The sequence below is a fragment of the Elaeis guineensis genome, chromosome 1 (genome assembly GCF_000442705.2).
Source record: "Elaeis guineensis isolate ETL-2024a chromosome 1, EG11, whole genome shotgun sequence".
Taxonomy (NCBI): Eukaryota; Viridiplantae; Streptophyta; class Magnoliopsida; order Arecales; family Arecaceae; genus Elaeis; species Elaeis guineensis.
In genome coordinates, this window is record NC_025993.2 from 70996397 (window position 1) to 71017948 (window position 21552).

Sequence of the window (21552 nt, forward strand, 5' to 3'; positions counted from 1 at the left end):
ATGTCAAATAACATATAGTTAGTCAATGAAATACCAACTTGGCAACAATAAATATTAATAAATTGATCCCACCCTCTGTCAATACTCAAACATGACACAAAACATTGACAATTGCACCAAAAGCAGCTGCTAGATAGCACTACTTAGGTAGCCAAGATGGCAATTTTCTAAACATCGTTAATATTTGATAAGGTACTTCAGATGTCAATGAGAGGAGAAAATCTTTTAACAACCCTCAACTTCTATACAGACACCTGAACAAAGAAAAAGAGGAGGAAAGAAATAAATTGGACTAGATTAGATGAAGCTATTATCGGAATTGATTTCAGATTAATAAAAAGAGGTATCACAATGCCATGTCACGTTGTCCATCTTCCTTTGAGATATACATTTGTTTCTAGTGCCCAGCATAGATAAACAACAGCATAGATGAGGATAGCCCATCAACTGGATCTAGGATACATGCACCCTAGACTCCCTAGTTCGCCATTGCTTTTGTAAACTATGTCATGTCCACCAAAAGGGAAAGGATCCCTGAGTAGTGAGTACCACCTCATTACTTCTATTTGATTTTTCTTTGGGTTTCTACACTTTTTAACCCATTGTTGCAACCCACAAAGCATTCCTCAGCAAGGTCATTTTGCTGTAACTTCTGCGCTCACACCATATGATACAGATTCTGCAATTACTTTTATAAGCAACAACAAGTAAAAGAAAATATCAGCAATAAAGACAGGGTTAAAGGAATAAAGCCAAAAAATCAAAAGAACATCTAAGGACAAGGAAATGAATTAGCTTTATTCATGAAAGGAACATCAGTGATTATGTTCACTGTATTTACCATGTGTCTTCTCTCATGTTTGTTTACCATATAGGCATATACTATTTTTCTGTTCCCCTCATTGCTTGACCATCTAACATGTGATGAAGTAAAGAACCTAACCAAGGTCTTAAATGTTTTGCTCTCAATTTGCACTTCACCAGTTCAACTAATCAAAACCAGAGCCATCAAGCCTCGTCTCACCCATTTAGGAAGCCAGCTTTGTGAAACCCTTCATGCTCACCATCTGTATTAAGGAAATTTTAATGTTATTAAGATCTTTTTCTAAATTCTTTATTTCCTGTTAGCTTAGGTCTTCCACTTCTCTTTCTCAGCCTCTCACCACAAATTCAGGCACCTCTCAAAAATTGCAACTTCCTCATGTATTTTGTTCTTGTCTAACTCCATGAGCCAATTCTGCATCACTTTGTCGTCAGTTGCTAGTTGCTACCACTGCTATGTCCCTCCATCTTTTTTCCTGTACCCTTCCTTGTTTGACCATATACCAATTTCAACACTGATTTCTACCCCCTCCATTGTTACTAGGACTTATTTTGCCAGCATTATACTTTTCATATGAATTTTTAATTTATTAATGTTTAAGTTGGTCATGTAGTGCACTGAAAACACCACCACAATTTCATGTCAGACAGAAAAGTGGAGGGTTTATGTTAAAACTAGTTGCGGAGAGAAGCTAAGTAATTCTGCCCCTGTAGTATTGGCATCCCGAGATTTATTTCATTGCACTGACTTCAAAACATGCATCTCAACATGCTCTCAATTGCATGACATTGCGAGGCAGGTTTACACTTTCATCTTGTTTGATCTGCCACTCCAATTTATTAGTCGGTCAACTAAATTTCAAAAAAAAAATCCACATCAAGGCTGTCTTCATACACTATAAATGAAAAACTATATTAAACAGTAATACTTACTTCATTGTATATATTCTAGAGGTTCATTAAGATTTAAGACAAACTGGAAACCTACTGTTAGAGATCAAGAGAGACCAGAGAGAGAAAGAGAGAGAGAGGGTCCTGAATCCCGATATAACAAAGAATGATAAGAGAGGAAGCAGAGACTCCACGGGTGGTTTTCTTCATGTGTTAACCTCTATTGGTTCGGTAATTGGTTTGTTAGTTGTTAGAGCAAAAATGAAGAATTCATACCCAAAAATGACAACAGGGAAATTGTTATTAACCTTCTAACACAAAAAACAGGCCTCGTTAAAGCACAAACAGAATAAAATAGTCATACTACAAAATGGTAACATATAGCACAAAAATGATTACTAATAAGCATGATATTCTGTACCGGCCAAAACTGGCCGGTACACCATGTACCGTACCGTACCGTACCTGCGGAGAACCGGCACGATTCAATCCAGTTTTTCGGTAAATGATGTGAACCGGACCGTACCGGTCGGTTCGGTATGGTACGGGCTTGAACCATACGGTACGGTGCAGTATGGACCAGTACGAGTCGGTACGGCACCGGTACAGGTTGGTTTTCTATTTTTTTTTTCTTTGGCCATTGGGTAGATTTTTTTTGATTTTTTTATAGTTGATACGGGCCGGTATGGTATGGTACCATACCGTACCGGCCGGCAAATGGTATGAGGTACAATACCAGTATTGCAAACCTTGCTAATAAGTAAGACATATTTGATCTGCATAACTCAACAAATTCAGGATATTTAAATTCTAACATATTGGTTCATCATGTATTTTAACAATCCCCAACAGGTTATCAGTTGATATGTTTGTGATTTAGCTTGGAAAGTGGCTCACTAAGTTTTGCTTTTCTTGGGCCATAGCAAACATGTCCTCAGATCACCTAAGATGAGATGATGTGTGCAGTGCAGAATTACAATTCATCAATCTTGTAAAGAACAAAATGATGTTACATTCTAATGTATTCTTAGTGCTCTCTACTTTTCTTGCTATTGCCATATTTGTTTCCAGCATAATGGTGGGAGTGCTACTCTTCTTTTCTCATGATACTCTTCCTCTTTCACTTCTCATTAGAAAGATCTCTCTCTCCTCTCTGTCCTCATTACTACATTTTCATCCATATTTTAGTCTATTTTCTATTTTTCCCTATATTCTCTAAGCAGAAAATTTTTGATGCAAATACGGGATTTCAAAAATAAGTTATAAGCGTTAGATTTTTTTTTTTTTAAAGACTCATCATGTTTTTCCCTTTTATATATAACTTTTGATAATGCGATATCATTATCACTATTTACTTCTACATTTGATTTGGCTGATTTCAGCCATTGTTTTGATTAATCTTAACTCCTGTTATGCCGTAATTGTGAATTTCAATTTTTTTTTAATGTAAGATTTGAAGGAAAAATGAGAAAATGAGATTCATTGTTTTATTGTTAACCTTTAATCTATTTGTTTGCATGGCCAAAAGATGGATTGCCTAAGTAACCATGCAATCCACCTAGGTGCTTAAGCAATGCCTAGAGAATTAGGGGTATGTTTAGTTGGAGAGAGTTGGGCTCTGGAATGGGAATGAGAATGAGCAACTCCCACTCTAGCTGTTTGGTTGGGGGAGCCCCATTCCCATTTTGATTCTAAAGGGGAATAAGAATGCCTTAGTCACCCAAAATCCAATCCCAACTGTCTCCTAGTATTCAAAGAGCATTTCGATTCCAATTACGGTCACGAACAAAAAACATTAGGAGATATGGCTGTTCCAATTCCGATTCCAATCCATTCAGATTCCAGCTCCGATTCCGATTTTGGTTGCGAACAAAATGCGCCTTAGGTCTGTACCAGATAGGGATTTGCCTAGTTGCCTTGACTACCTTGCTTTTAATATTGCCAGTACTAGTTATTTATTAATAGGAATGTAGCACATGCAATGCACTTAAGCCTCATAATAAATCATCTAAATATATTTATTGGCGAACAATATTAAAAAGACTAAAATGTCATAAAAGTTCAGATACATTGTGAGGTAGGACCGTAGGACCAAATCAAGATCAGCAATGCTTCAACCAACTAAATATGAGTTATCCATATTAGGATTCTTTATGATCTATCTATGCAAGTTGGTATAATAAATGCTTTTTTTAAAAAAACATTAGGGGAATGCCACCTTTAGATTCTAAATATAGAAACTATCGATAGGTTGTGTACCAAGGAGAGAGGTGTTGGGGGTGTATCATGAATTTGGACCTAAAAGGCAGCATTTCCACCATATTTTTCAAGAAAGAATGTAACCAATTAAGAAAAGAAATTATAGAAAGAGTGAATCTTCAATTGGATTGGAATCATGTTAGCCTTGGTATACACAGAGTCATCACAACATGTTGCAAAAGTTTATACTCCAAGTTATCTCCCACTAGGAACTCCAGTTTTATTTGCAAGATTCTGGTAACTAATTTTGGTTTGGGTTTTTGATTTTGCGCTAGGATTCAGCCATTGGATGGGTGTGGGTGTTCATGGAGCAAGATCCCTAGCAAGCACTAACCAGTAACCACCTTTCCCTTTGTACACAAAAAATCCAGGAACTTATCTCAATCCTTATTTCCTAATCTTTGATTTGTTTAGACCACCGTTGCTTAGTATATAATGCTTCAATCATTATACTGTTGACAACAATCCCAATCTTGAATTCCTTGTAAAGCATTGTAGTTCCTGTTACTTCCACTGATCTCATAATAATAGTATCTAATTCCATAACTTCCCAACTTGCATGTGCTTGAGGAGAGAGCAGTGGAGTCCGAGTATGGATTAGCAGGTGGGTGAGACAAGGTTGTCTTTATGCTACAAAGAGGAGCTGCATACAAGAGACTCACTTGTGTGGGGCCTCCATGAGAGGAAGATGGTTGAGTTTTCAAAATATAGGTGGGCCAGCATCGAAGTTTTCTGTTTTTGGGACTTTTAGGCAGTAGATGCATAGATAACAATTTTTTCATCATTTTGGATTCAAGAGTGATGGTTATATTAGGAGTGCAAAGGTGCAATTTGGGTTAATAAGTTTTTCACATGAAAGAGATTCATATTTTTATATAGATTTTGGATTAATTTATCTTATCTTAATTTTTTATTATGTTTATGTTCTGAATTTTGAGTTTTTTGTTATACTTTTATATTTTTAATTTACCTATTTCTTTTTTTTTTTAATTTATTCATTAGCTCTCTGTTTAATGTGCATTGCACATGTCCAATTGCTAGGTTTGAATATAAAGGATTTGTTTTACCTTTTTTTATTTTGTCCCACCAAGCCGAAGTGCATCTACACCGTAGATCAAGATTATGTGCAGCCAGTGTAGAATGGTGTGGATCAAGAAAAGTATCTACATCAGTCCCATACAAATCATGGAAATCGAACAGTTGAAAATAGAGTTAAAATATAGTGATATCAAGACATGTAGAAGCAAATGAAGTTATTTCTTTTAGAAACAGTCTCTCAGGTTGATGTTCTTGTCTTTCTTTCCGCATTCCGACCAGCCTCTCGTGACCCACCGGAGATTGGTTTGTAGGCTAGCCAGTTTTTGAGGGGTTTTAGAAGTAGGGATTTTTTTCAATAAGCAGAAGATTTTTTGGCATGGAATTCTGTACTAGCCTGAACCAAACTGGCCGGGAACCGGTCCGGTTGGGCCAAAAATTCGGGAAAAAGCCCCAAACCACACCAAAGCGGTCGATTCAGTGTGGGATGGCCCAGAACCACGCAAAACCACGTGGTTCTGGTCAGTTTGGCTCGGTTCGAGGTCGAACCGAGCTGCACATGGGTGGGGTGGGGTGGGGTCTGGGTGGTATTAGGATAGCCTTTCAAAAGAAAGGCAGAGATTTGGTTTTGAATGGAAGGGAAAAAAAAAACAAAAATCACCCCCAATTCATCAGATTTTTTAAAACTTCATCGAAAAATTAAGATATTTCAACCGAATTCAACTTAATCCAACTTTTCCCCACTCATTTATCTTTTGTTTGCATTTTTTTGGCCAAGAAAGGCAATAAATAGAAAAATAAAGGAAAATCATGCCAAAATTTTTGATTTTGGTATAATTTCATCATATCTTGTAGATCTTTAGACGATCTACACGATGACATTAAATCATTAATTTTCATTAATTAATAATATTTTAAAAATTAAAAATATATTTTCAAAACAAATTATAGAAAAAATAAAATTCAAAAAATAACTGTAAAATCGAAATATTGTTTAGGATGGTTCCAACTATGTTCACTATAAAATTGATGTCCGATTGTGAAGATTTTAATGCATGATGCGAATAGTAGGCTAGACCTAATTTTGAATAAAATTTAAAAATAAATAACCTTTAATGTGTGTTCATGGGCTTAGAAAATTATATGTAGCATCCATGATATATTTCTACTTGGATCTAAGCTCAAATGAATTTTTAGAATTAAAAAATATTTTTTAATTAATTAAATAATAAAAATATGTAATCAATTTTTAAAAAAATATAAAATTAATAATACATTTTGACTAATTTAGAAGTATTATTTGAAGCACATAACATATTTTTCTGAATTTATAAGATAATAAAATTATTTTTCAGTGTAGAAAAAATTAGTAATAAATAAAAATTATGAAAAATTAGAAGTATAAAATATATTATTCAGATATATTTTTGGAGGTTTAAAAATTAGATTTTCTTTTAGGGATGACAAAATTTTGTTATTTTTACGTACATATTAAACTGAGGTGCTATGTTAAACTTGCAAAAATGATTTCATAAAGTAAAAAGGATCCGGAGTGTGATATTGATTAAAATCATAGCGAGATGCTCTCGGCTCAGCACCATTAGAGATGTAAATGATACAACATAGAGTTCAAGAAAGAAGGGTGACTAGATTGAAGCAGCGCTTCGCTGGTGGTTATCCCAATGTAGCCATGTGCCAAAAATACCCCCAAGAGATTCTGCAGCTGATAAAGAAGCACTTCGTTGATTTCAAAACAGCGAAAGAGAGGGCAAAGCAGAAGAGGATAGAGGCGGACCACTGAGCCACAGAGCCACCTTCCTATCACTCTAAAGAGTCAAAGGAAACCTTCGCTCCAAATGATAAGGAGGCATAAATTGAGGCTACCATTAGACAAGTCTGGATGAACAATATCGACCGGAGAAGATAGTCAGGTATAGAGAATGATTTGGACTATCATGCTATGAATTGGAATCCGACTCTGCGACCGCTGGAAGAGAGTTTGAGTTCAAGAAGACCTCAGTCAGGAAGACCATCAATAAAGGTAGGCATGGTATTTCATTTATGTTGGAGGCTTTTGGTAGTAGGAGAAAGTCCTCTAGAAAAATTCCAGCAGGAGCCACCAACCATGATTTGGATCTATAGGCTTTGTCTGATAAGGATTCAAAGCAGCAGAGGATTGATAGTATATTGAAGAAGAAAAATAAGAAGTAGGATATATGATGAGCTATTGGATTATAGTTTCATTTCAGCCATAATCCAATGAATGCAACAGGCAACACATACTATCAGTCTGCCATTTCAGCCATACAAGCTGTTGGTCCGAATATACATCCTTCAGGACCTAAGGACATCTATGATGAGCTTTTTGACAATAACAAGGATCTGCATAGTGGATTTCTTCTTATAGAAATAAATGATTCACATACGGACAGACGGTGATGTGTGATGATTGGATCGATCCTACTAGATGAAGCATCATCAATTTTTTGACATACTCTGATGAATAAATATTTTTTTCACAGATCAATTGATGCTTTAGATAAGGTGCACGATGCCACATACATCCTTGGACTGATGGAGGAGATGATTGATGCGGTAGGACAACAAAATGTCATGCAGCTCATCACAAATAATGGGCCACAATATAAAACTACTCGAGTTGTTGGAGCAGTGACCACATATTTACTGGACCTCATGTGCTGCACATTGCATCGACCTCAGGTTAATGGATATTGAAAAGCTTCGTAGGGTGTAGCAGGCAATGGACTCAGTCCAGACTTTTACTAGATTCATCTACAATCATAGATGGGTCCTATCATTGATGCGGACATACATTGGAGGGGAGATCTTGAGACCATATGTCATATGATTTACTACAAACTATATAGTACTTAATAGCCTTCTGGACAAAAAAGCAGTCTCACATCAGATGTTTGTCAATGCTGAGTGGTAGGAGAGCATATATACGAGGACCGGCACTGAAAAAAATCATGTGAAGAACTTGATGATGGGTCAGTCATTCTGACAACAGGCTGGTAAGATAGTGAAAGCTATTAAGCCATTGTAAAAGGTGCTTTGGATCATTGACAACGAAAGATACCCCTAAATGGACTTCTTGTATCACATGATAGAGAGGACAAAGAAACAGATCCATGAGATAGATCCAAAATATATCCAGAAATACATCAAAATCATTGAGTGATGATAGGACTACCAGATCAGCAGGGACTTGCATCTAGTAGGTAAGCATGAAATCAAGAATGCTCTGAAAATTTTCCTTCTTTTGTATTTGTTTAAGTTTACTTAATTATTTGTGAAATTTATCTACAGCTTACTATCTGAATCCGAGGTTCCAGTACAGCATACCTAAATTTGATATGGATAACGAACTTCTGACTGCTCTTCATAATGTGATATATAAGATGGTGTCCAATCCAGAAATCACTTCTGTGTCTACAAAGATATGTTAGGTTAACTAAGGTGTGACACACCATTTAACTGAACCCGATTTGCAATCAATAACATATTTATTAACTTACCAAATATATTTTTCACAGACGAACAATTTAAAGAGGAGACAGACAGCTTTGGAGTCTCATTGGCTGTCGTAAGCAAAAAAAGATGAATCCAGATAAATTAGATATTAATAACGATAAAATGTTGTTGATGTTACATGCCTACTAATTTCATGCAATCTGATACATAATTTTGCTTAATATTTTTTCAGCTAAATGGTAGATTTATTTTGAACAGTCCGCAAATAATTGGAAAGGTGTGGCTATCTGCATTCTTTTTTAGATGGTCTCCTCTAGTGGCTGTGAGTGTAATTGATCAACTTTCGCCCTCATCCATAGCAAGTAGAGAAACCACCTGATACAAAAATGCCTCAACGATCTTGTATATATTCACTATAATTTGAGGTTGAAACTAAAATACATTCAGAAGGAAGTACAGCTAAAGTACATGGATTCGATGATAGATGATTATGCTGTTGATGATGAAGATCCGATGATCGAATGACTTACAAGCTAGCAGCAGGAGCCAAAGTTTGATGAGTCGAGATCCCCTCCACGACCAGCCAGTTTGGTAGCTAAAGAGATTAAGGTGGATCCAAGACAATAGGCGGATAGAAATATTCCACAAGGTTTCAATAAATCAGCCATAGCCTGAGGGGCTACAAGGGAGTTATTCATCACGTGACTCCATGTCTAAGATATCCTCCCAAAGATTTAAACAAGAACTACTGAGACGAGGCCGATCATCTCAATCAGAAAGAAGACATCCATCCTCCTAGCACAGCAAAGTCAGTCATAAAGGGTGACGCAAAACGAGAACGGGGATAGACTAGAATAGGTTCTAACCGACCTGACAAACTTTGAATTCAAGGAATGATTCTTGAAAACAAGAGAATAATAGGCAAAGTCTAAAAGAAATTTCTGATTGAATGGTCCACTGCAATTGAGCTTTTACAAGGGCTATTTATAGCCATAACATTAGAATCCAAAATCTCCTAAATATCAAAATAGAATCCCCTAAATACGGCATGTGAATATTATAATTAGAAATCTCCTAAATATCAAAATAGAATCCCCTAAATATGGCATTTGAAAATCAAAAAAATATCGAAACAGGATCCCCTAAATATAGTATTTTAAAACCAAGAAATATGGTATGGTTAAGTAAGCAAACCAAATACCAGAAAGGAAAGAGCCATGATTTTATTCTTGAACTAATCTTGGCAGTTCTTGATCCGATCAATCCTTTATAATTATGTTCTACATCAGTCCCTCCCACCTAAAAAGAACTCGCCCTCGAGCTATTTCTCAGGATAAAGCAAACCATCAGGTGGGTAGTACTTATAGATATCAACTACATTAAATGTCCTGGAGATTGTCATCTCTGCTGGTAGATTGACCACATAAGCATTGTCATTCAACTTCTTCAAAATTTTGTAGGGGCCATACTTTTTTGGTTTGAGCTTATGATAAGTTCCTACGAAAAAGCGTTCTTTGCACAAAAACACCATGACCATCTCCCCCTCAAATTTTTGTGGCCGTCGATGTTTGTCAGCTGCTGCTTTATACTTGGCATTTGACTCCTCAAGTTTCTTCACCACCTCAAGTTGAATGGACTAGACTTGTTCCGCCAGCTTATTTGCAGCTACACTCACTCCATGCCTCTTTGGCAAGGTCACGAAATCCAAAGCATGCATAGTGTAGGGTTCGATGAGCATAGCGGAACAAATATGGATTTCAAAATTTTGCATAATGAAACTCCAAACTATCAAACCCTAATCCCAAGAACCCCTTGATGATAAACAATCATATGCATATATATGTATAGTACTATAGTAGCTATAGAAGAATACGTATCATGCTATATCCAAAATTCCGATAGAGTTTCCACTAGGTGCCCAAATGTTCGCCCTCCAACATTGATCCACACAGGAGTTGATTCAAGACTCTCGCTCCCTAATCTAGTTCCTTCCACTGAATTCTTTCTTAAAGAATTCCTTCGAGCAGCACAACACTTGGCCTTCCTTCCTCCTCTCTTGGCTTCTCTTTCTCTACCTTCCTTTTCTCCTTATCTTTCTTAATTCTCTTCCTAGACCCTTGTCCTAAAATCAGACTTGTCCTTACTATTTTAGACTTGTCTTAACAAGGGAAGGAAGAGAGTTATTGGGACAATAGGGAGAGTGTGAGAAAGAAGAGATGGGACGAGTGTATAAGAAACCCGACGTGCCACCCTATTTATAGTTGGAGAGCGGACGCCTTTCGAATTATCTCACACCTTACCCATAGAATATCTCACGCCCATCCTCATGATCTCACGCCCCATTGATGACAAGTGGCAAACATCGGGAATTAAACGAAGAGACGCTTCGTGCAGAAAGACTCTTCGAAGAAATAATTCCTATTGTTTTTTCGAAGTGTCTCAAGCATTCGTAGGAGCGCCCACTCTATCCAATGGATATAGTTCCATCTGATGGCCATCCAATGGCCAAGAAATGTGGCACCTACTTCAGATTTGGTGTGGGAATGATGAGGCGTGCAAGAGATTTAAGACTCCATAACTACTTGGACTCTTAGTCCAAGTGGTGCATGGATTAAGGTGGGCGGCATGGGTTGATCAAATTCAAACTTGATCTCAACCTTATCAACTTAATCCAAAACCCCTCATGGCAGACCAGAAGTCCATGCCCAAGAGGGAAATAGCATGGAATTAATCAGATAAGGACAAGGAAGGGGTGCCCGTTCCCAAGGGGCGCCATTTCAAATGTGCGCAAGAAAGAAAACACCCACGCGACAGAGAGAGACTCTTTGGCATGTGGGAAGCTTGATTCTTGGCACTAAACCCCTTGGCACAACCAGCCAAGGGTCATCCCAAACTAGACCCAATCCAAACATAAGTTTAATTGGATTTAATTAGCCCAATCTGGAACTAAATTCGAATCCGATTCAAACACAGGAGCTGTTTGCAACACGTGCTAGCATGTTCATCCTACAAACATGATCTAATCCAATTAGACTCTTGATTAATTTCCTTTGTGTGTGACCCATTGGATTCCACATCTAGCCAGTCGTAGGTCCGAGTGCAAATTGACCTAATTTGATTAGAATCCTATCTAACCGATTTAGGTTCAATCAAGCTAACCTAATTTTAACAATTAAAACCCTTTCTAATTGACGATCAAATTAAACTATTTAATTCGATCAAACCTACGACGTCTAGCAACATATCATGACTATCTAGAAGATATGAAATTTTGATGAAATATCAAAAATATCCTTCAATAGTAAGTTATCGTGCAATTGAATCCTCCGATCATACTGCATCCCGAATATGACTATGGACATGGAATCTTGTCAAATCCGATTTCATATTCATATTTCTCTCAATCTTATGATGATGATTCGATTAATAAAATATTAGAAATACTTTCTAATTTTCATTCTATTTTGATCAAAGTCTCCTTGAATCATCATTTGATTAGAGCAAGTAGGATGCAATCTCCTCTTACCAGAAGTGATCAATTCCATATTAACCTACTCAAAACCTCTATACACAATCCACCATATCCAGAATACTCCGTACATAACTAAGTCATGAATGAGTATGAACCAAAACATAGATTAATGTATACAAGGTTCTATGATAGTCTCAGGTCAGAGGATTACTTGCACAACTCCCACTAAGAGAAACATCTTCTGACAGGTAAGTAAGACTGCATAAGATGTTCTCAAGAGGGATCAATTCAGTGAGCTCATTCTCTAATGAGCACCCACATCTTTATATTCGTGTCCCACACAAATGATTGTGAGATTAATCACCCTCTCCATCGAGCATACATATGATGTGCTAGTCTTACTGAAAATATTAATTCCGACTCAATGATCCAACGACTGAAAATATTTTAGATTAGGATTTTAGGTCTCACAAATATGATCTCATCATAGCCCTAAAACCATTTTCCTAACCTATAGGGTTCATCATAATCTTAACAAATATAAGATGCAGTATATGATGAAACATAAATACTTTTTATTTATCCATAAAATATCAATTACATGAGTCAAGAAGATAAAAAAAAATCATCAAAATACAAATTTCGATTAGCTTTTAGGACATTATTCTCTCACATAGGAGTCTTTGTATACACAACAGCAAATGGAGATTTTCCTGTTGAGTTATGGACAAGGCTGTTATATGCAACTCGGCCTGTTCAAGAGCATTATCCCACTGCTTTGGCTTTTCGCCACATATACTCCGAATCAAACTACCCAAAGTCCTGTTCACTACCTCAGTCTACCCATCTATTTGTGGGTGGGTAGTACCGTTATACTTCAAGCTGGTACTAAACCTCTTCCACAAAGTTAACCAAAATGAGCAAGGAACTTGGTGTCATGATCTGATGTAATGGACTTTGGAACACCATGCAAATGTACAACTTCAGCAAAAAACAGCTTAGCCACATGCACGGCATCACTAGTCTTTTGGCATGGAATAAAATTCACCATTTTTTAGAAGCGGTCAACTACCACAAAGACTAAGTCAGCTCCCCATTGAGTCCTTTGTAGTTCAAGGACAAAGTCCATAAAGAGATCCTCCCAAATATTTTTTGGTATAGGTTGTGGCATGTACAATCCCATATTCTGTGCTTGACCCTTAGCCACTTGACAAACTTGGCACCTACAAACAAGATTCCCAACATCTTTCTTCAGCTGTGACCAATAGTATCTCTGCTCGACATCCTTCATAGTCTTGTCCCTTCCAAAATGTCCACTAAGTCCATCCTCATGGAGGTCTCGAATAATCTTTTCATGCAAAGATGTCCTAGGAATGCACAGGTGATTGCCTTTAAATAGGTAACCGTCTACAAAATGAAAATCACTAGTTGATTCCTTCTTAAAATGTTTCTCTCAAGTCTCCCCAAAATCATCATCTCCTTCATATAGCTCCTTCAAGCAATCAAATCCAACCACCTCACTGCTCAAAGTAGTTAGTAAGGCTGCCCTCCTACTCAAAGCATCTGCTACTCTATTAGTAGCGCTAGACTTATATTTAATAACATATGCAAATTGCTCAACATAAGAAGCCCACCTCGCATGAACCTCATTAACATGCTGTTGGTTCTTAAAGTGCTTTGGAACCTCATGGTCAAAATAAATCACAAACTCTTTCGAAAGTAAATATGGCTCCCAACGTTTCAAAGCATGAAACACTACATAAAATTCTTGCCCATAGGTTGACCACTTCTACCATGCTTCATTGAGCTTTTCGTTATAGAAGCAAACTCGCCTTCTTTCCTAAGAAAGAACTCCAACTCCAATCCCACAAGCATCACATTCAGTCTTAAATACTTTCTCAAAATTGGGAAGGGCTAGAACTGGAGCAATAGTTAGCCTCTCCTTGATTTCAATAAAACTTTTATCAGCAGCTGCAGTCCACTCAAATTTCCCTTTCTTTAGACAATCTGTCATTGGTTCCATGATACTGCTAAAGTTCTTGATAAACCTCATGTAGAAGGTAGCCAAACCATGAAAACTGCACACCTCGGTTACAATCCTAGGTGTGTAGGCCACTTCTGAATTACACGAATCTTCTCTTCAACGATTTGAATTCCGTCAGCACTAACAACAAAACCGAGGAAAACTAGACTGCAAGTCATAAAGCTGCATTTCTTCAAATTAATAAACATCTTATTTTCTTGCAACACAGTGAGTACCCCCCTCAAATGGCCTAGATGTTCATTTTCACTGCGGCTATAAATCAAAATATCATCAAAATATACCACGACAAGCTTCCTAATGAATGGTTTGAGTACCTGATTCATCAACCGCATGAATGTGCTCAGGGCATTAGACAGCCCAAATGGCATTACAAGCCATTCGTATGGCCCTTCTTTGTCTTGAGAGCCGTCTTCCACTCATCTCCTGGCCTGATGCGGATGTGATGGTAGCCACTACGCAAGTCGATCTTCAGAAATACTGTGGAACCCTCCAAGTTGCCCAACATATCTTCAAGCCGAGGAATAGAAACTCTGTACCTAATAGTGATTCTGTTGATAGCCCGACTATCAACACACAATCGCCAACTCTCATCCTTCTTAGGTGCTAGTAATACAGGGACTGCACAGGGGCTCATACTCTCCCGAATATGGCCTTTGTAGATTAACTCTTCCATCTTCTCCTACAAAATCTTACTTTCAACTGGATTCATCCTATAATATGGTAGATTTGGCAAGCTAGCTCTAGGAGCCAAGTAAATGCGGTGTTGAATATCACACATAGATGGCAAACCATCCGGTAAGTCATCTGAGGCAATCTCCTTGAATTCCTCTAATAAATGTAGGGGCTTCTTCCCTTCACAACAAGTGCGTAGGCCTCATCCTTTAATTCCTTCTCACTGCTGATGATAGAAAGCAAAGCTTTTCCCTCCTCTAGGAAAGTCTTAGGCTCTCTTTCTTTAGGAATGATAGCAATTTTCTTACATTTCCAACTAAATAGTAATTCTTTCTACCCCTGTGAGTAGCATCAACATCATACTGCCAAGGCCTTCCCAGGAGGACATGACTAGCATCCATATCAACTACTTCACAAGCAACATCATCCTTATAAAATTTTCCAATTGAAATTGGAACTCGGAAAATTTTACTTGCTATTAGTTTTGGCCCTTTGTTGATCCATCCTAGATCGTAAGACTTTGGATGTGGCAGGTAACTGCAAGTGATCCCCTAGTGCTTGAGAGACAACTTTCATAACTTGCACCGTCAATGATTAATTTGCACACCTTATTGTTGACAGAACACTTGGAGTGAAAAATCTAACACCGTTGTGAAAAGTTTCTTGCTAGGGTGCATACAACAGCCTTCGAACAACATAAGAAATTCTCGCACCTTCTTCCTCAGCAATTTCGGTACCTTCCAATTCAGATTCAGCTCTACCTCCACCATCGTCCTCATCTCCATAGTCGGTCAAATTCACCATTTGGTGCATAGGCCAAATGTTGGAGGTATGACCATGCTTAAGGCATCGGTAGCACCTAACACCTGTACTTTTTGCAGATGATTTGCTGAGTCCGCCTCTAGAATTGGCTCCACTTGTGGATTTTGCAGCTCCACTACCACTAGTTGCCTGACTAATATGAATGAGTAGGTGCTAAATCAACTTATTTTTCCTTGCATATGGGTGAGAAGCATTAGAAGAAAACTGCTTGTTGGCTTGTGCTCTCGCCGGCTGATGGGACAAAAGCCTTTCTGCTTTAAGTACCAAATTATGAGCTTCATCGACTGACCAAACTGTTTGAAGGCCAATCTTCTCTTAAATTGAATATTTGAGGCTGCTAAGATACCTTCCAGCTTGCTGCTCTATCTCTAGCAAATCACGAGCTGAAAGTCGAAGAAATTCCTCTGTATATCCCGACACCATTTTTATACGCTATGTACAGCCTTGATATTGCTGAAATAGATATTGTTGATAATCAAGAGGCAAAAATCTATCTTTCAACAATTTTCTCATCTTTTTTCGGGTTTCACACGTGCCTTGCCTTGCCTTTGGCATTTAGTCTGTGTGTTGTCCCACCAAGCAATAGCTCCTCCCTTAAGCCGATAAGCAACCAGCTTAACTCTTTTTTCATCCAGCACGTCCATCTCAAAAAATTTTTCGACTTCATATAGCCAATCAAGGAATTCCTCAATGCTGACATGCCCACTAAAAGTAGGGATATCAACCTTGAGGCGATAATCTTCAGCCCCCTTGTGAGGTCTAGGGTAGCCTTGGTTAACAACAAAACCCCTAATTTCATCATCTGAAAAATCAGCATTGGCAGGATGCCTATGTTGATTATCAGGACCGCATTGATCGATAGGCTGGCTGCAAGCATCATTTCCAACATGGTTTCTCCTACCTTCATTATGATTCCTATTGGCGTCCATCACCAGCCCCTCCATCATCTATCGTAATTCTGTAATGGTTGCCTGTTGGATCCAAATCGCCGCCCAAAGGGCGTACACCCCTTGATCACCGTCAACAGGATGGTTGCTCTTGCCTCTGCTGTTAGACATACCAGGAGCTGAAAAGCTCTGATGCCAATTGATGCAGAATGGGATGGGGATGGGCTAGAATAGGTTCTAACCGACCTGACAAACTCTGAATTCAAGAAATGATTCTTGAGAACAAGAGAATAATAGACAAAGTCTGAAAGAAATTTCTAATTGAATGGTTCACTGCAATTGAGCATTTACAAGGGCTGTTTATAGCTATAACATTAGAATCTGAAATCCCCCAAATATTGAAATAGAATCCCCTAAATACAGCATGTGAAAATTACAATCAGAAATCTCCTAAATATCAAAACAAAATCTCCTAAATATAGCATTTGAAAATCTGAAAAATATCGAAACAGGATCCCCTAAATATGGTATTTGAAGACCAGAAAATATGGTATGGTTAAATAAGCAAACCAAATACCTAAAAGGAAAGAATCATGATTTTATTCTTGACCTAATCTTGGTAGTTGTTGATCCGGTTAATCCCTCGTAATTGCTCAGAGGGGCATGAGGGAAGGTCAAGCAATTGCTCAACAAAAAGACAAAGGAAAGACAGTGGAAGCCTCATCGAGAGTGGAGTTAGCTCACTCAAATTCAAAGATCAAAGAGTGACGATGATAGTAGACGTGGATCTAATGACCTGAAAGGGAGTGAAGGACAAGAGACCATCGTTCGTGAGATGCAAACATGGGGTAGCCTTCGATTCACCGGTAAGTCCCAATTTATGCATACCACACAAGATAGGAACCACGATGCACGGGCTGGTAGAGCCCGCAAGGATACGATTTCATACAAACGACAGACTCTTAGAGATCGTTTAGCACATGATGCAACTGTAGATGACCTCGCACGTGGAGTAGGATCCATGGATATATCATATTCACCCTCGCATTTTGGATCCTATTATACGCAGGCAACTTATGATCTATATAGATATGGATATGGTGCGTTCGAGGTATCGCCTTCCAATGACTACTATCCTATATAGCATGGAGCATCTTACGGATCGAATATTACTACTAGGGGTGGCAAAAATTGGCCCGACCCACCAACCCGACCCGCATTCGACCCACCTCAAACAGATTTGGGTTTGGATTAAATGGGTTCGGATCATAAACGGATCGACCTGTTTAACCCGCTTAATAATCGGATCGGATTCAGATTTTAGACAGCTGACCCGTTTAACCCGTTTAATAAATGGACCAGATCGGGTTGTAACCCATTTAACCCGTTATACTTAGGGCTTTAAGGAATAAGGCTTTAGGGATTAGTCATTCCACTAATTCGCCATTCGGTCGGTTCCATAGCAGTTCGCCACTTCCCTCCTCTAGGGTTTCCCATCCCATCTCTCCTCTCGACTGAGGATCCCCCACCATCTTCCCCACCGCCGGCAATAGGTGGCTGTCCACTACAAGCTCCTCTTCGTTCGCGGCCATGCTGAAGGAAACTCGAAGGAATCATGAGATTCCACTGGTCCGAAGCTTAAGTATTCCCCTCCGATCTCTGGGGTTGGTGTTCGATCTAGATCCGATGAGTGTCGTTAGGTTGGATTTTTTTTTTGGATTTATCTTTAGTAGCCACTCACTTCGTGAGCCAGTAAGAATTACGTTAGGGTTTCTAGGATCTCATTTAGAAGCGATCTGGTATATTATTTAGAATTCTCTTTGCTCGACTGGTTTAAATTAGAGCTTTTAATCCTTTTTAGTAGTCATTTCTTTTTTCCTTCTTGATTTTGCTCCGATTTATGGGTTCAATGGCATTAACCTATTGATGTTCGATCTAGCTCTCAAACGATCATTTTTCTCCTGTAATTTAGTTTTATTTATTTATTTATCTATTTTTATTTTTAAAAAATTATGTATTTTTTAATATATATTATCTTGCATGTCTCATTTATATATTAAACTTTGTTCCGCTTGATATGTGTTTGCATTCCCACTTAATGTAAGAACTAATTGATAGTAAAACTGAAAATTTTGTCACTTTTTGATAGATTCGAATTAATTCAGTAACAAAATGTGGAAAAATTAACTCGCCATAGTTCCTAATAGTTTTTGTATGGGGTTTTTTTGATGTCTTGGGGTTTTTTTTATTTCTATTTTTTATGCTGAACGTCAAAATGTGCAGTATCTATATGGCCTATGTGTAGAGGTTTGTTTTAAGGTTTGTGTAGGGAGACTATGATGATTTTGAAATATCTTTTTCCTGATTCAACTATTTCTAACAGCAATAATCTTGGACAGCCTTCTTCTACAGGCAACCGATTGTTATTGTTTTGATTTGGTTATAGATGAAATACTAAATCTGAGCCTACTTTTTCTATTCCTATCTTTAATGTTCTAACTGCTTTTAATTTTTTGATGGTTAATATAAGCTTTCATTATTGATATAGATGGATAAAGAGCCTGTCATCAATTTAGATCTGGGAAGTGATGATGATGGTGCCAATGAATCGGCACCTATAACTTCAAATACAGCTACAGTTGGTAATTCTACTGGTAAACATAAAAGAAAGTTAACTTCACCTATTTATCAATTTTTTCAAATAAATGAAGCAACAAAAAAATGCAAATGCATCAAGTGTGGCATGGAATATCGTTTTGGTGGTAAGGCTAAGACTGAAAATTTGAAACGGCATATAGAGAATTGTAAGAAGAATCATGATGTGGGGCAGATGATTTTATCACAATCTCAAGGATCCATATCAATGCAGTCTAGTAAATTTAATCCAGAAAAATTTCGTGAATTGTTGACATATGCAATTATCAAGCATGATCTACTATTTCAATTTGTTGAGTATGAAGGTACTAGATCCTTATTTGCTTATGTTTATAAGGATGTCAAGTTAGTATCAAGAAATACTGTTAAGGCAGATATGCTGAAATTGTATAAAAAAGAAAGAAAAGTTATTATTATGGCTATACTCATTCCTACTAGGATAAGCTTGACTTCATATTTGTAGACCTCTATTATCTTGATGGGTATTTATGTTTAACCGCCCATTTTATTGATGAAGAATGGGTGTTGCAAAAGAAAGTTCTTAACTTTCATTTCATCCCTCCACACAATGGCAGATCTATGTGAAATGATCTATGGTTTGTTAATTGATTGGGAGATTGAAAAACAGTTATTTTATATGACGTTGGATAATGCATTAGTAAATGATGTTTTTGTTGATATGTTAAAGATCCAAATTAATTTGAAAAATGCCCTTTACTCAAATAGTCAGTTCTTTCATGTTCGATGTTGTGCTCATATTCTTAATTTAATTGTACAAGAGGGATTAAAGAAGATAGATAAATCTATTTACAAGGTTCGTGAAAGTGTTAAATATGTAAGAGGTTCACAAGTTCAGAAAACAAAAGTTTTTTAAATGTGTCTGACAAATGTCTTTGGAAAATAAAAAAGATTTAAGGCAAGATGTTCCCACAAGATAGAATTCCACTTATTTGATGCTAGATAGTGCTCTTGCTTATCGTTGTGCTTTTTTTTATTTGAAATTGACTCCAATTATAAGCATTGTCCATCTGAAGAAGAGTGGGACAAAATTGTGAAAATTAACAAGTTGTTGAGTGTGTTCTATGATGCTACTCTTGTATTTTTTAAAGTTAAATATACTACAGCAAATTTGTACTTTCCTCATTTTTTTGATTGAGCTCACTTTAAGACAAGAGATGGAGAGTGTAGATGTTTTCATGCAACGAATGGCACAGCAAATGTATGGAAATTTTGAAAACTATTGGTCAGATCATTGTTTAATCTTGGCCATGACAGTTATTTTGGATCTTCGGTATAAATTTCAGTTTGTAAAGTATTGTTACAAAAAATTATATGGATATAGCTGTACCGAAATCGTCCGCATCTGTGATTGCATGTTTTCTCTCTTCAATCAGTATATAGTTTCTTCTTCTAAAACTCTAGCTGTTGGTACATCAACTGATACAGACATTAATAGTAGTATTTCTTGTGAGACTTCTGAGCCATGTAGAAAAGCAGATATTTTTAAGATAATATAAATTTTTATTTATCAAAATAAATTTATTATCTTATACATGATACTAGTTCTAATAAATAACTTATTTCATTTTTATAATGTTATAGGATTTTGATACATTTAAAAGCTTTGAATTTGTGACTACTGCACAGAAGTCTGAATTGGAATTATACTTAGATGAGCCAAGAGTTGATAGAAAGTCCAATTTAGACATCTTTGAATTTTGAAAAACAAATCATTTTCGATATCTCATCTTTCTCTCATGATGCATGATATTTTAACTATTCCAATATCCATAATTGCCTCTGAATCTGCTTTTAGTATTGATGGACGAGTACTTGATAAGTGTCGTAGTTCACTTAAACTAGATGTCGTTGAGGCTGTAATTTGCACTCGAGATTGGATATTTGAAAAGAAAGGTATATAATTTAATCATTGTATTGCTATTATATTTTTTGAATGAGTTTATTATTAACTATTGTAATCTTTCAATATAGATGTTTTGGAATCCGAGTTAGATGAGATTGTAGAAGATATCATGAACTCCAATTCCATCAATGAAAATCAATCAACTCAAGGCTCGGTCAATATTGATCCCAATGCATAATGAGATGAATCATGGTTATGTATTTTTTTTTGGATTGCGTTGTTCATATTTTTCAGACATATTATCTTGTTATGTTGTGTTTTGTTTAGAACTTCTTTTTGATTTTTGTTTGACTAAGAACAATAGATGTTGTTATATTGTCTTTGTTTGGAATTTTAGGTACTTGTTTGGGCTTTAAGCAATTTTGAAATTGTTTTAAGGTTTGTATGTAGAGGCTATGATAATTTTTGGATACATGTTTGATGACTCAACTATTTTTAGCGGCAACAATCTTGGATGGCCTTCTTATATAGGCAACCAATTGTAGTCATTTTGATTTAGCTATGGATTAACTATCAGATCTGAGCCTCTCCTGTTAATTGCTGAAACTCATAAAGCTAGGCTCTTAGGCCGCTA

General features: G+C 37.0%; 2 protein-coding genes across 7 annotated transcripts in view; one reads left to right on the top strand and one right to left on the bottom strand.

The window, feature by feature from the left end:
- Positions 1 to 21552, bottom strand: part of LOC105032643 (telomerase reverse transcriptase) — a 114615-nt gene that overhangs the window by 11121 nt on the left and 81942 nt on the right. The window lies entirely within an intron of this gene.
- LOC140856626 (zinc finger BED domain-containing protein RICESLEEPER 1-like) lies at positions 20260 to 21156 on the top strand. Its single transcript, XM_073254606.1, is given in 4 exon segments — positions 20260 to 20560; positions 20655 to 20795; positions 20798 to 20968; positions 21047 to 21156. Coding segments are annotated over 4 exon segments (723 nt in total).